Below are 15,522 nucleotides of genomic sequence, written 5' to 3'. Positions count from 1 at the left end.
AGCTGCAAACTTGAAAAGACACACAAAGGAAGAGAAAGGAGACCAAAATGAAGCCGTATGCTGTAAGTGGGTCTTATTTATCCAGCTGATCTTCCCTGGCTGCTGCTCTTGCTTCAATAACAAATGTTTGCTCAGGGTCCTTTGGCTGATGGACAGGACCAGAGTGTCCTTTTCCCTTTCTCCTGCAGTCCCCGGGCACCAGGTAATTGGAGTTGAACCTTCTCCCTGGCAGGGAGATAAAGGTAAAGGGACCCCTGATCATTAGGTCCAGTCGTGACTGACTCTGGGGTTGCGGCGCTCATCTCGCTTTATTGGCCGAGGGAGCTGGCATACAGCTTCCGGGTCATGTGGTCAGCATGACTAAGCTGCTTCTGGCAAACCAGAGCAGTGCACGGAAACGCCGTTTACCTTCCTGACGGAGTGGTACCTATTTATCTACTTGCACTTTGACGTGCTTTCGAACTGCTAGGTTGGCAGGAGCAGGGACCGAGCAACGGGAGCTCACCCCGTCACGGGGATTCGAACCGCCGGCCTTCTGATCGGCAAGCCCCAGGCTCTGTGGTTTAGACCACAGCGCCACCCGCGTCCCATGGCAGGGAGATAGGAAGCCAGTTATTTATTTCTGATACCAAATTATTGTTAAAATGGTTAAGTTGCTCTTTTTTTAAAAAAAAAAAAACTTGTGCTGTTAGCCATGTTGGGCTTATTGAGGAAATGCAGGCTAGAAGTGGTTTTATTTATTTAATTCACCCTATTTCCATCTTTGCCCCGTTACTCTTAAATGTTACTGGAAGCCCAGTCTAACTTACTTGTGCTTTAGAAATAAAAAGCGCATCTTCTCGTAAAAGACCAGTTCTTGATACTGACACACTTGATATTGCCACTGAGTATGTAACTTACATCATTTGTGGGAATGCTGATTCTAAGTATATGCATAGCATAGTTGCAGTGTCACAAAGAATGTCTGGCGAGCTGACAGGTAGTGACATTTCAACGGCATTGCTGGCAGTCACTGCGTCCCTTCATGAACGCTACGTTGCGGCGAGCGCTGAGTTGTTCAGAGATTTTAGATGTTTAAGGCTATAGGTCTTATGGATTGCAAAGCCATAAGAAGAAATGTAAATAAATTCAACGAATTGCGGAACCATACACAATTTCTTTAAAATGTCCAGCTTCACATTTCTGACATGCTTTGACTACTGTGTAAAAGGAGCAACTTCTGTATAGAGTGTTTATATTTTGGTCTGTTCTGAGACAATTCTTTGATCCAGCAGATTCATTCAGATACCTAGTTGGCCTGTCCAGATGGTGGCTTTAAAGACCTTTGACAGTCAACATACACTACTCTAAGTAGGCCCCCAAATTTCCCTTTCACGTCCATACAAGAGACAGCAAGTGAGCACAGGATCTGTGGCAATGCAACGCAGGAGACTTGGCAATGCAACCAGCAATGATTGTATTGCATTTGTATAAAAACAGGAGAGTCCATTTTAAGGTCACTCGCTTTTTTTGGCCTTCCTCACACCCTGTTTGAGTGTAAGGGAAGTCAACAGGGTCTGAATTCAGGTCAGCATTGTTCATCACTTTGAACCCCAGCCCAAGATTGTTGTTGTTGTTGTTTAGTCATTTAGTCGTGTCCGACTCTTCGTGACCCCATGGACCAGAGCACGCCAGACACCTCTGTCCTCCACTACTTCCCGCAGTTTGGTCAAACTCATGCTGGTAACCTCGAAAACACTATCCAACCATCTCGTCCTGTGTCGCCCCCTTCTCCTTGTGCCCTCCATCTTTCCCAGCATCAGTGTCTTCTCCAGGGAGTCTTCTCATGAGGTGGCCAAAGTACTGGAGCCTCAGCTTCACGATCTGTCCTTCCAGTGAGCACTCAGGGCTGATTTCCTTAAGAATGGATGCGTTTGATCTTCTTGCAGTCCATGGGACTCTCAAGAGTCTCCTCCAGCACCATAATTCAAAAGCATCAATTCTTCGGCGATCAGCCTTCTTTATGGTCCAGCTCTCACTTCCATACATCACTACTGGGAAAACCATGGCTTTAACTATACAGACCTTTGTTGGCAAGGTGACGTCTCTACTTCTCAAGATGCTGTCTAGGCGTCTTTTAATTTCGTGGCTGCTGTCACCATCTGCAGTGATCCCAGCCCAAGATAAAAAAAGGTAAAGGTACCCCTGCCCGTACGGGCCAGTCTTGACAGACTCTAGGGTTGTGCGCCCATCTCACTCAAGAGGCCGGGGGCCAGCGCTGTCCGGAGACACTTCCGGGTCACGTGGCCAGTGTGACAAGCTGCATCTGGCGAGCCAGCGCAGCACACGGAACGCCGTTTACCTTCCCGCTGGTAAGCGGTCCCTATTTATCTACTTGCACCTGGGGGTGCTTTCGAACTGCTAGGTTGGCAGGCGCTGGGACCGAGCAGCGGGAGCGCACCCCGCCGCGGGGATTCGAACCGCCGACCTTTCGATCGGCAAGCCCTAGGCGCTGAGGCTTTTACCCACAGCGCCACCCGCATCCCCTCCCAGCCCAAGATACACATGCTTAAATCCCCTCTTCTGCACAGCTGTAGAAAAGTGTTAAGACCTCTGTCCTCTTCTGCATCTGGCCACCCTAACCGACTCTCGTAGTCCATCCTTTACCAAGGAACCTGTTCATAGGATAATCTAGTCCGCTGTCTAGCAGTTAGAGTGTTGGAATATTCTAAGGAGCCCCCAAACAAGATGCACAGGTAAACTGAAACTCCTAACCATAGATAGCTCAGTTGGTAGAGCATGAGACACTTAATCTCAGGGTTGTGGGTTCGAGCTCCATGCTGGGCGAAAGATTCCTGCATTGTAGAGGGTTGGACCAGATGACCTTCATGGTAGCTTCCAGCTCTAAGAGTCTCTGATTCTATTATTATGATTCCTGTTTTCATGCTTGTGAAATACTCAAAGTAAGTTTGTGAGTTTAGGTGTGTGCGCTGTCCCCTGGGGAGGAAATGTATACTCTTTTTTTCTTTTTCTTTTAGTTACACAAGATGTGAAAAACCCAAAATAATTACTGTTGTGCATTTCCTATTTTTAACATGTAAAAAAAGGTAGCATGCGTATGCTGCTTTAAAAAAAAAAGCCAATGTTGCCTTCAGTTTGAGTGAGGTACTGTGATGTCATTGACGCTCATTCTGAAAGTATCGCTTTCCTAGAGATGCCAAGTCTGTCAGCTCAGTCAGGACAGTTGCTAAGAGACAGTGGAATGTCGAGGATCACTTTTACACTGAATCATTCAGATAGATATTCAAGGGGGAACATAATGTCACCGTATGCTTTCAATGAAGTCACATCAAGTACTACTTTGAATTCCTTAAATATGACAAATGTGTTAATGTTTTCCAGTTTTAAAAGATTATACAGAAGCTTTAAAGAGTGGAAATTTTTAAAGCATTACAAATTTCACCCTCTTCCTTTGATTCACCCTCTTGCCTTTGCTCAAAGAAATGTAACCAAAGAACTTGGCTCCAAAGCTCATCCACAGCTGAAATTCCTCCTGATGTATTAGAACTAGAATGCCCTCAACTGCAGCGCAGGTGACTAAATTATTCCTTTTGAAATTGAGAATTATGTTAAGTAATTTAACTTCTACTCAAAGGTAGAATTTAACTTATGAAATATTTGCTGTTAGCCAGTTATATAACACCTCTAAGTGGAGTGAATTACAGCCTTACCGTTCAGCCTCACAGTAGACCTGTGAGATAATAATTTATATTTGATTCTCATGCTCCGGTGTTTCTATTTCTGTCCTGTTACATCTGATGTGTGATAGAAATGGAGGGCCGCTGGACACAGCAAGTGACATAGATAGGAACGTGGCTGAATTAGTGCTCTGAGATACCCTTCATTTCCCTGCTTTAAACACAGGAGCTTACCTTATACCAAGTCAGGTCATAGGTACAGCTGGTTCAACATGGTCTTCAATGACTGGCAGCAGTTCTCCAGGATTTCAGACAGGGGTTTCTCCCAGAGACTGAACCTGCATGCAAAGCAGATGTTCTGCCATTGAGCTGCAGCCCCTTCCCGTTTCCCAGTATCTCCCCCCTCCCCCCTCTCTCAGGCCACTGGGATCAGAGCACTGAAAGACTGAAGTGCTTGAGAAGAAGGTAACCTGGAAGAGTGAAACCAGGGTCAGGGTAGTCAGCACCGCCTGCCGCTGCGCACTGTCAGTTGACATCTCCTTGCCAAAGTGAAGGCTTTAAGATGGCAACAAATGCTTAGACACAAGCATCTTTGGTTCCTCCTGGGTTAGAGGTGGGCAACCTCCAGACTTGCAAAATCTGCAGTTTCCTTTCGTTAGGACCACCAGGTTCAGAAATCTAAGGAATGTGGAACAGTAGGCAAGGAGGGGAGTGGCATCAATTACCTACTGTGCCCCTTAAGCTGTACAAATACAAATGTGCATCTTGAGAGTTACTCGTGATCCAAAGCAAAAGTCACAATGTGGTCAGAAGAGTTGCACTAAGATCTGTTCGAATTAATAGTCTTATTTTACAAGTATGGCCACAGCTGTAACCAGTGTGGCACTACAACTCCCATCAACCAGAGGGAGCATGGCCAATGGCTGGAGATAATGGGATTTATAGTCCAGAAACATCTGAAGGGTGTTGGCTGCTCCTGCTAAGAGATAAGCTATTAGCACAAGGTGAGCAACAGCAGAGATTTTTTTCTTCTTCATTCAGTTTTACTTGCTGTTGGAAAATTACTGGGAGTAAGAAAACCTTGCTGATCATCTGCAAATCACCAAACCACCGGCCACTAGAGCCTGATCTCCTTTCTCTTTGCCTTTGTCCCAGTACAGCAACAACTTGAACATCCAGTCTTAAGATCATTTTAGTGATAGGAGGCTGAACTTCTTTTTTTAACAAAAGCAACTTCAGGGTTGTTAATAATTGTAGAATTACCTCCCACATCCATAATTCCAAATCTGGTTACTCAATAGACATTTGGTTGTTCAGTGGGTGTATAAAGACTGGGGATCTTGTTGCATAAGTCAGGGATTTAGGGTGCAATCCTGTGCATGCTTACATGCAATGGGAGTCTCATTGAATGCAGTGGGTCTCAATACTGAATAAATATGCATAGGTTTGCTCTGCAAAAATGGAAGAGAAATTCTGCATTTCAGAATTCTGATGTGTTGTTCTGATTCAGCTGCATTCTAGGACAACGGAAGATTTGTGAGATGACATGGGGAAACCATTGTAAACAGTAAAATGAATATAATTTTAAAACCTTTATTTTGAATATATATATAATTTTATTATATAATGTAATTATATATAATTAAATATATATAATATTTAATCCTTATGTCTCTCCCTCAGTAATGCATGACTTGTCCTTCAAGGAAGATGACTTTATGTCAATATCTGGTTCTAATTCAGCAGTTAAAAGGATTAAAATGTTTGTGCCAGCTCTTTCTGTGAACAAAAAATAATTGGTCAACTAGTTTATGTCAGAATAGAATCGGGTTGCACTCTGCATGGCACCTGTTTCTGATCACAAGTGATTTAGGTAAATGTCTATTAATATATGGTGTGTTAAAAGCTGTAACTTGATTCATGAACACCACAGAGGCAGTTAAGCTAACTATGGGTCACTAGAACGGAAACTTAAATATTCACATCAATATCATTCCACTGTTGTTGTCACTGAAGGAATGGTTCTTCAAGGACAGAGCTAAACTCTAGCTTGGTGACCAGTCTGTCAAGGCACTCTTTGTAGGCTTATTGTGTTGATAAGTACTATAATACTGGGTGCTACATGTAACCCTAAGAATCATTGGCTATTAATTCATATATGGATTAGGATATCGTGAGTGCCCTTTTCCCCATGGATTTCTTTTAATGGCAGGGCTGTGAGGGACATTCATCTCGCATAGGCGCCGACTCCATGGGGCCTGGGGGGGCCCGAGCCCCCTCAAAAATTCGTTTGGGGGGCTCCGCCCCCCAATAATTTAAGAAAATTATTAGTTATATTATGCTTTGTAAAATCACAAAATTATGTTGGTATTTTTTATTTTCCTTGTTTGACGATAGTTACCTTTTAAAATACATTCAGTAATGAGTTAAAACAAAGCCACGCCCGATCTAGAGAGGGGGTGGGGTTGCGGGCTCTCAACCCATCAACAATCTTGCGGGGCTGGCGTCAGCCCCGCGAGAAGCGGGGATTCCCCCTAGCTCATTAATATTCACCGCCCACGGCGGCAGCCAATCGGCTGCCGCAAAGGGCGGGCCCTCACAGGTTCACTTAAGGTCGGGGCAGCCCGGGGCTCACCCCTTTCGTTCCCCCAGCAGCAGCGGTTTGGAGGTCTTGGGCCCCCCAATATTTTTTATAAGTTGGTATGGGCCCCCCCAATATTTTTTATAAGTCAGCTCCCCTGTTCATCTGAGGCTGGGGACCTCAAGAGTAGGGGTGGGAAATGTCAGAGCAGCAATGGGTGTAGCTAAAACCTGAACTAGAGAGGGGCACCCCCTTTCTCTTTTGCCTGCTCTCTCTCCCACAGGAAGTATGAGCTGGCTGTTACATAATCTCTCCTTCATGCAAAAGTCAGAGGCTTGGGCATGCCTCCTGTTGTGTAAGAGCTACAGCAGGGGTCAGCAAACTTTTTCAGCAGGGGGCCACTGTCCCTCAGACCTTGTGGGGGGCTGGACTATATTTTGAAAAAAATATATGAATTCCTATGCCCCACAAATAGCCCAGAGATGCATTTTAAATAAAAGGGCACATTCTACTCATGTAAAAACACGCTGATTCCCGGACCGCCTGCAGGCTAGATTGATCCAGCCCCCAGGCATTAGTTTGCCTATCCATGAGCTAAAGGTTAGGGTTGGCATTCTGGGAAAAGAAGGTTCCTGTGCCTTTAACAGCAGGCAGAAATTCAGCAGGTAAAGCCTTCTGTAGTATGGAAATATAACTGTGGGGAAGGTTTCACCATGACTGTACTGTCTCATTATGTGTTATGTTATGCACCCCCCCTCATGGCAGCCATTTTGTGACTGGCACCCAGAAGACCCTCTCAAAATTAGAGATGTACCCACTGGTCCAAAAAGACTGGTGACTGCTGGCTTAGAAGCAAGTTTGTGTAGTGATTCATTTTACCTATGACTACTACCAATCTGAAGACTTTGGGGCTTTGATATCATGCCCAAACTCAAAAGGTTGCTCACTGCTGTATTACATTTCAGTCAGTGGAACTGTTAAGTAATTTCACGGTGCTTCCAGATGCTTAATATTATTAATGGGTTGTTCAAATATTGCAAACAAGTAATTAGAGCAGGTGTTTTCTTTTTTAGCTTATTTTTAACAGAAATGATAAATCCTGCAGGGAATATGAGCTGGCATTTTGATGCCAACGTCATGCAGATGCTGTGAAAAAAAATGCATGGATAAGGAGTACCCATCCCACGATAAAACTGAGGGACGATCCAAAACCATACATTTAAAGGACGTTTCATGCACATTGCTCCCACCAAAGAATCCTGGGGGTTGTATTTTGTTAAGGGTGGTGGGCACTGTAGTTGTGTGTGGACGAGCCCTGTGCACTGAATATGCATTGACTGAATGTTAATTAAGAGCCACTGTCTTAAATCGGCGGCAATGCTATTTAATTCACTTACTGTACAGTATTTAAAAAATATGAAACGCGAAATGCTTATGCATTTCAAATATATGCCACGCTTGCACCAACGGGTACCCCCAATTCCTAATAAAGATCTTTATTACCCGATCAGACTCCTAACGTTTGAGTGCAGCTAGGTACGCACTGAACCACGTCCGCGGGGTAACGTCGCTGACAGACGGACTGACCCGAGCAGAGGGTAAGACAGACACGCATGCGCAAAAGGCTTTATTTTCATTTTTCAAATTGTCGTCCTACGGCGACGCAGCGGCGCAGCCATAGAGCTCAGCGCCAAGCCACGCCCTCTCCCTCGCGCCTTGACGACGTGTGTCTTCCAACGTGCTGAAGGGAGGGAAGTAAACAAGGCCCGGCCTCCTCCCCCCCCCCCGCCCGCGCGAGTGAGCGACAAGGCCTCCAGTACCTTCCAGGAGGCTCTGGGCCTAGGGGAGAGAGAGAGGAGGAGGGAACCCGCCCGGAGCTGTGGCGCAGAAGGAATTCCCGCTCCGGCGCGGCCTGAGGGGGAAGAGAGTGGGGGCCGCTGCCTTGGGGCTCCGTCGCGGCCTCTGTGAGGATTAAGGGCAGAGGGGCGGCAGTTGCAGGCCGGTGACGACAGGAGGGTGATGCCCGTGTTTATTTTTACTCTGGCGCCTCATCCTTTCTGGCTTCCTGCGAGGAGGAGGAGGGGCGGCGGCGGCGGGCCCCGTGGTCGCTCCCTGGCCCGGCCCCTGCGGCCTTACCCGGGCTGCTGTTACGGCCGCCGCCGCCTATAAAGGGCCGAGGATGCAGCTCTACAGCACCATCGTCACTCACTACCCGGCGGCCGCAGCCACAGCAGCGGCGAGCAGCGCAGCGAGTGGGCCGACGGGCGTCGTCTTCAAGGTCTTGCCTTCGCCGGAGCCCTCGGGACAAGGTCCGGTGGGAGTCGAGAGCGACTCGGTTGGAGGAGGCGGAGGAGGAGTGACTTCGAGCGCCGTCGTCGGAGCGGGAGCAGCCGCCGCCATGCCCGCCTTCTCTTGCCTGGAACTGCTGCCCCCGGCGGGGCCCGGCCAGAGGAAGCCGGCGCAGCACCAGCCGGCGCCGCAGTGCTACAGCCCCGGCGCGCAGATGATCCGCCGCAGGCCGTTGGAAAGGGTCGTGCCTATCCGGCTGGTGCCGCGCCCGGAGCCCGTCGTCGTGGCGGCCGAGCTGGGCCCGGCGGCGGCCGCGGCGCACGCCCACCAGTGGCTGCTGCTGGAAACCGGCGGCGGGGGCGATGCCAGCGCGGCCGTTGCCGCCGCCGCCCAGCCCGGCTTGCTGCAGGAGCCCAGCAACCACGGCCTCCGCTTCAGCGAGCATTGCCAGGCCGTGCAGGCGGCGGCGGCTGCTGCTGCTGCCGCCAGCGCCTACCCAGGCGTCTCCGTTGAGGCCCGTCCCGCCTGCCAGGCGCCCTCCGCCGCTGCCGGGGTCTTGGAGCCTGGCGGTTGCCGGCGGGAGGCCGAGCTGGAGGCCGCCGCCGAGGAGGAGAGCCCCTACCAGGTGCGCCCGACGGAGCGCTGCGAGAAGCTGGCGCTTTACCTGGCCGAGGTGGAGAAGCAGGACAAGTACCTTCGGCACAAGGACCGCTTCCGCTTCCACATCATCCCCGATGGCAACTGCTTGTACCGCGCCGTCTGCAAGGCCGTCAACGGGGACCAGCGGCTGCACGGCGAGCTCCGTGAGCAGACGGTGCACTACATCGCCGACCACCTGGACCACTTCAGCCCCATCATCGAGGGCGATGTGGGCGAGTTCCTCATCAACGCCGCCCAGGACAGCGCCTGGGCCGGCTACCCGGAGTTGCTGGCCATGGGACAGATGCTGAACGTCAACATCCACCTCACCACCGGTGGCCGGCCAGAGAGCCCCACCGTCTCCACCATGGTCCACTACTTGGGGCCCGAGGACCCCAGCCGGCGCAGCATCTGGCTGAGCTGGCTTAGCAACGGGCATTACGACGCTGTGCTGGATCGCCAGTGCCCCAATCCGGAATATGAGGAATGGTGCCGGCAGACTCAGGTGCAGCGCAGGAGGGACGAGGAGCTGGCCAAATCCATGGCCGTATCTCTGTCGAAGATGTACATTGAGCAGAATGCCTGCTCCTGAGATGGGCACAGCATCAGTTGCCTGCTGTCCTGGTGCCTTATCGTTCTCCATCCAGCATTCGTGCCCTAAGCTGAGCAAGAACGTGAAGGGGAACAAACCTAGACTGAGATTTGCAATGAGTGCTTTGTGTATATACCTTCAGATCCTGGTTATTTACCATTCTGTTCTTTTGTATATGTTTGTTCTATTTCCAGTACATTCTTTCTTTTCTATAAGGGTTGGTTTTTCCCCCTTTTTGCACAACATTTTTTAACCTGTTACCTCTGACTTACCGCCAAAAATAAGTTAGTAAGTTGGGGTTTCTGTGCTAATACGGCTTATGGTTTAACAGTAGTTTTATGCTGCATTTTGAAACCTACACACATTCTAACAAAGGGGGGGGGGATGTGTGTTAGTTCACTGACTTCCCACTCTTCCTCATTAAATGAAAGCAAAGAACATTGAGCTGCTTAAAACAACAACAACAGCAGCAGCAGCAGCAGCAGCAGCAACAACAACATGCAGTTAACTTTTAAGTCGCAAGTTTTAAAGTGGATTGACCACTCTGCAGAGCAGGATTTCTTCAGACAATTGGAACATGGCTTTTTCAAGAATGATACAGAGAGCAATTGTGACTCTTCTGTGTTCAGTTGTTGACTAGTGTAAGCTGGCTTTTCATTTTATTGCCTGGTTAGTGCCATCTTTTTTCTTTTTAGTATTATCTGGTTTAGAATGTTAAGACATGGTTAAATCACTCCATAAGAATGGCCTTGATTTGTGGTCTTGTTCTTTTAATGAATTTACATGCTTGCTGCCTGCCTTCTGACAGTGCACCAGCAGGCTTATTTTATCACATTCTGTTCTTTAGACGTTTTCTAATCATTAATGATGGGTTTACTCTGGTATTATGTAAAAATGTATTTATACTAAGTTTGTATGTATGGTTTGCTGGGTCAAACATTCAAGGTTTTCAAGGTAAAAGCTACCCTCTTTAATTTCCAATTAAAATGAAATAGCTAGATATATTTATTCAGTAATGGAGTTTGTACTTTTTTATTGTGTGACTTGAATTTATACTGTATTTGTATAATAGGAATATTCTTAGCTATTCTGGAATAAATGTATAGTTTTGCTTGGATTTACATTTGGATTTATGTCAGTCAGTAACATTTGCAAATCAGGGTGGGGTGCAGTAAAAATGTGTGCCCTTTCAAAATTGAGATTGGTGGCTGGGCTGCACAAGAGGGTAAGAAAGCCCTTTCCTGTCTGTGAAGAATGTCTCCCTTGCCACTAAACTTGCTTCCCAAAAGGTTTGGAAGCAAGATCATGCTTTACTTACGGTCATTATGGTGCCATGGGAAGGGGTAGATGGGAGATGGAAGAGGGAGGGGGAGAAGCTACAATTAGTAGTTAATTTGTAGGATAATTGTCCAACTTCAAGCATTGAGAGCTGGCAGTGGTTTTATAATTTGGAAGAACTCCCACCTTTACAAATTTTCTGGCTGCAACTCCTTTAACAAATTTTAGATCTATAACATTTCATTGATAAAGCTCATGAACTGATATTTCGTGAGCATTTGCTTAAATGTGGTCAGGAGATGTCACCAGGAGATTTTTCTTCTCAGGCTTCCATTCCCCTGCGCCTCTGAGCTGGTACCTTTTTTCCCCCCTGCTTTGCCCGTTGCCACTTTCTGCACCATCTTTCCTTACCATATTTCATTTTGTTTCTCTTTGTTCTTGTGCTTCTTTCTTTGCATTTATGGTACATACAAACAATGGGGGGGGGACCACCTCAAACTGAGCCCCTTTTTAAGAGTATTAATTGAAATGTTAATACTTGATCATATATTAGTATTGTATGTAAATTGACAAACTTTAATAAATGTTTTCTACTAGCCCTTTGAGGGATGGCAGGAAATGGTCAGAAAGCTTCATCCTGCCTGTAACTGTCAGTTACAGTTCTCTGCGAGGTGTAGAGGCAGAACAGAGCATTATTTAGAGGCCTGCCTATGTTTCCATACCAATGAAAGCTTTCCCTTCTCTGTTGACAGCATGGAAATGCAGGCTGCAAATCTTTTAGCAAGCCAGTAGCTTTTGTGGGCTTACTTAGAAGGCACAACTTTCCTCCATGCATTTGTTTAACCCTTCTTCAACATTATGTTAGAGAGGGCATTACCATTCCATTAAGTAATGAGTGGCACAAGAATAAGTACTCTGGTTGTCCTGAATCTTTTTGGCTATTTGATTGAGGTATTTATCATATTTCCCCTATGCTTCTGATTCTTGGAAAATGGCATCCATCACTAATAAATTAAGACAATGATTACTTCGAGAAAATTAAATACAACCTTCGAACAACAATATTTAGCACTTGCATAGGTACAAAAGGGGCATATAAATGTAAGAAAAGAAAAAAAGATTGTATTTCAAGTGTGTATGCCATGTTTAGTTGATCATTAGAGCAAAGGTAAAAAAAAGTGTGACCCACCAGATGTTGTTAGACTATCAGTCCCAGCCAACATGGCCAGTGGTCGGGGATGATGAAGGTTGTAGTTCAGTAACATCTGGAAAGCTGTAGATTTCTCGGGCTTGATTGTGAGACATAATCACTCATTTTGTCCCTTTCCTCTCATGCATCATTTAAGAACAAAGTATGCTTCCTTCCCACCTTCAAAACTATATGTAGGCTTCATTGGTTAATACTCACACAGTTAAATCAAGATTTATTTTAACTATGTGGCAGTCCTTTTTCAAATCAAATATTCATATGCTGGAAGCATTGGCATGTCACTTTGAGCCATAAAGTTTAACCATGATTTAAAGGTGAACATGCAGTGTGCTAGTGAGTAGGGCACTAAAACTCGCAGCCACTTTGCTTGTCTGTTGTTCCTGTCATACTGTTGGGAGCCAGGCCATAGTTTGACTTAGCCAGCAACATCTGAACTCAAGTTTGTGGTTTATTTCTGCCATGAAAGACCTTGGTTACAATATGTGGTTTCCTTAGACAAACCACGAACCTGGATTTAATGCTAAGCCAAACCATGGCTTGTGGCAGGAGAAAAGCAAAACACCCTTGGTTTTCAACCCAAGTGTGTGCTTACCTTTGAATCACCATTAACTGCTTTAAAGTGACATGAACCAGTATGTGAAAGCCTGGTGTAAAAATGCTAACCATCAGATGAACTTGCTTTTTTCTGAAGCGGTAGCTTCCAGTTTTCCCACATACTGGCTCTTCCATAAGCAGAATGTGACAGATAACCTTAGGCAGCACAGCTGGGGCAACACTAATTAATTGTATGCAGTCTGGTCTTAGTCTGCTTTACTCCAAGCTGGTCTCATCCAGTTTAGTGAGACTTGCTCTTGAAATATTTTGTGGCAGTGGTACGGACAATGTATTCTTGAAGCACACAGCTGTAGTAAGTAGCCACTGTCTCTTCCATCTGCTTAGGCACTAGAGACCCTTTGAATGAATGGAGAAGCAAATATGGTAACATGTTTTCATGCAATGCATATCACCAAACAGACATTTTTCTAGTCCAGCTGGTGTTGATATGTGCACATGTGCATGGGAATGTTTTATTTTGTATGCTGAAATTATAGAGGGGTTTTTAATTGTCATTCTCGTGAAAGAAAGAGACAATGGAACTACATTTTTTTTTTTACCTGCACATTATTGCAAGGTTTTTCCATTGGGCAGATGCCATGCTATTCATTGATTAATGAGAAAATTCCAACTGCAGAGCCAGGTATAAATTATGTCGGAAGTAGGTCAAGGCAGGAACATACTTTGCAACAAACACAGCCATCCTGTTGGCTCACTTGGAGAACTGAACAAACAGCCTTTCCAGTCCCATCCCTCCCCATCGGTGAAAAGCTTTGGAAGTTCCAAGTAACCTGTTCTGGCTTGTTTTGGGAACTTCATCAACTGCAAATTCCTTAGGGTCTTTCCAGATAATGAAATGAAAGCTTGCAAAACACGCATTTTGTTTTTCCTTGTATCTCTTCATTCATGTTTAGTCTGGGTGCTGAAGAGGCCAACCTGGTATTTTGGTGTGCCAAGCATAGTTTTATAGGTGTGTAGGTGCCAGAATCGGCAGTTTGAAACATTTGGCTGCAATGTTTTGGTAAGCAAAGCTGAAAATGCCTATGCAAGTGGTGGTATTTATTTTTACATCCTTCAGATTAAAAAAACCAATTCAGTCAACAACAGTAGTTAGAATCCATAGTAAACAACTAGGACATAAAGGGAATTCACATTTCAACTTGTGAATATCAAAGTAGTGCAGATAAGCAATTTCATCTTCACCCTCTTCTCCAGATAAAGGGTATGCTGCTGCAAGTGTGTGCTCATTAGAGCAACTGTCATGGAGTTCTAGCCAATGTTAGTTTATATACTGCACAGTCCCATTGAAATGAATGGACGACATGGGCTTGAATCTTAGCTCCATTTAATAGGGCTTCTGTTTTTGTTCCTGCTTATTATTTTGCTTTCAGGTAGTCATGGTTAGAATTGCACTGTAACTTAGGCCCATGATTTTAAATGGGTCTAATCTAAGTCAACCTTAGCTTAGATCCAACCCATGATTTTCCTAGCCGTGGTACAGAAATGTACAAGAGAGTTTTAACTGTAGAACATTTACACCAGTTGATATGGTAAAGCTGTGTAGAATGCAGTTAACAGTTAACACAGTTCTAATACTGCTTTGGAGCTGGATATATTGTTAAATGTGCAGTCTACGTGCCATCCTGCACATCATGTAATCCCGACACTTAATTCTAGGGATCTTTTGGCACTGAGACTAGGACACCAGAATTTGACACTCCCAACAGTTAACACAGATCACAGAGATAAGTCAGAAGTCAATGTTGTTATATCAAAAGGGAATTAGCTTACTGGTATATACTAAAATATTCAATAAACAGTGTGTTGATACTAGTATGAATTTAGGAAAGTTAAAAACTGTTATAAGAGTTATTCTGATCAGCATTCCTAGGAATGCACAAGAAACCTAGGATGTGGTCAGGGGAAAGGGGATGGGAGGAGTGGGAGAGATTTGACAGAAAGGCTGGAAGAGGTATCAGAAAGGAAAAATGGGCACTGCATCAAGAGCTGGTGGTTTGTAGAAACATGGGGAGGTTGTACAAAGATAAAATACTGAACAAAAAATGAAATTTGCATTTGTTTCTCTCCCTTTTCCCACTTGCACTGCCCACTACTGCCATGTAGTTCTAGGAAGGCTGCCCAGAAGAGAATTCAGACTTTGGGCTAAAAAAGGGTTCCCCATCCATGAATGTGGCCATAGCACTTCATAGCCAGTGTTGCATCCTCACTGAGAACATCTTACAAGTTTAGTCCACCCATTCCCACACTCTGAAGTCTGGACTTTTGTTTCAACTTCTTAATCATAACTCCTTTTGTATACTTTAGCAGTGTGTCACGGTGCCCTAGCTAGCTACAGCATGGACCACTCACAGACTTATCTTTAATTTTTATGCAGTTTGACCTATGTCACAGAATTGTTTCCCATTGCCTGTCACTTCCATAGTTCCTTTCCCTGACATATTAAACTTCCAGTGGTAGTACACTAGCAAATAAAAACATCACTCATCTGAAATCACCCAGATATGTTTGTGGTGACACACAGTAGTACCATATATCACTTGCTCTAATGTAATAATGTCTGCTTCATCGTGTGTGGTTTTAAGGTCTCACTCTTGAGATACAGTACTGCATTGGACCTGACATGGCTAGTCTGAATTTCCAG

The 15,522-nt window shown here is 45.6% G+C and overlaps 1 protein-coding gene across 1 annotated transcript; it reads left to right on the top strand.

The window, feature by feature from the left end:
* The first annotated feature begins 8,044 nt into the window (after window positions 1-8,044).
* OTUD1 (OTU deubiquitinase 1) lies at window positions 8,045-10,899 on the top strand. Its single transcript, XM_028750684.2, has one exon. The coding sequence runs from the start codon at window positions 8,438-8,440 to the stop codon at window positions 9,776-9,778; it is 1,341 nt and encodes a 446-aa protein (XP_028606517.2). The 5' UTR covers window positions 8,045-8,437; the 3' UTR covers window positions 9,779-10,899.
* The last annotated feature ends 4,623 nt before the right edge of the window (window positions 10,900-15,522 follow it).

The sequence above is a fragment of the Podarcis muralis genome, chromosome 12, assembly GCF_964188315.1.
Source record: "Podarcis muralis chromosome 12, rPodMur119.hap1.1, whole genome shotgun sequence".
NCBI classification, from domain to species: domain Eukaryota; kingdom Metazoa; phylum Chordata; class Lepidosauria; order Squamata; family Lacertidae; genus Podarcis; species Podarcis muralis.
This window is presented reverse-complemented; position numbering and strand designations above follow the sequence as displayed.

Coding starts and splice junctions, on each gene's coding strand:
- OTUD1 (XM_028750684.2), top strand. CDS start 8,438: ATGCAGCTCTACAGCACCATCGTCACTCACTACCCGGCGGCCGCAGCC.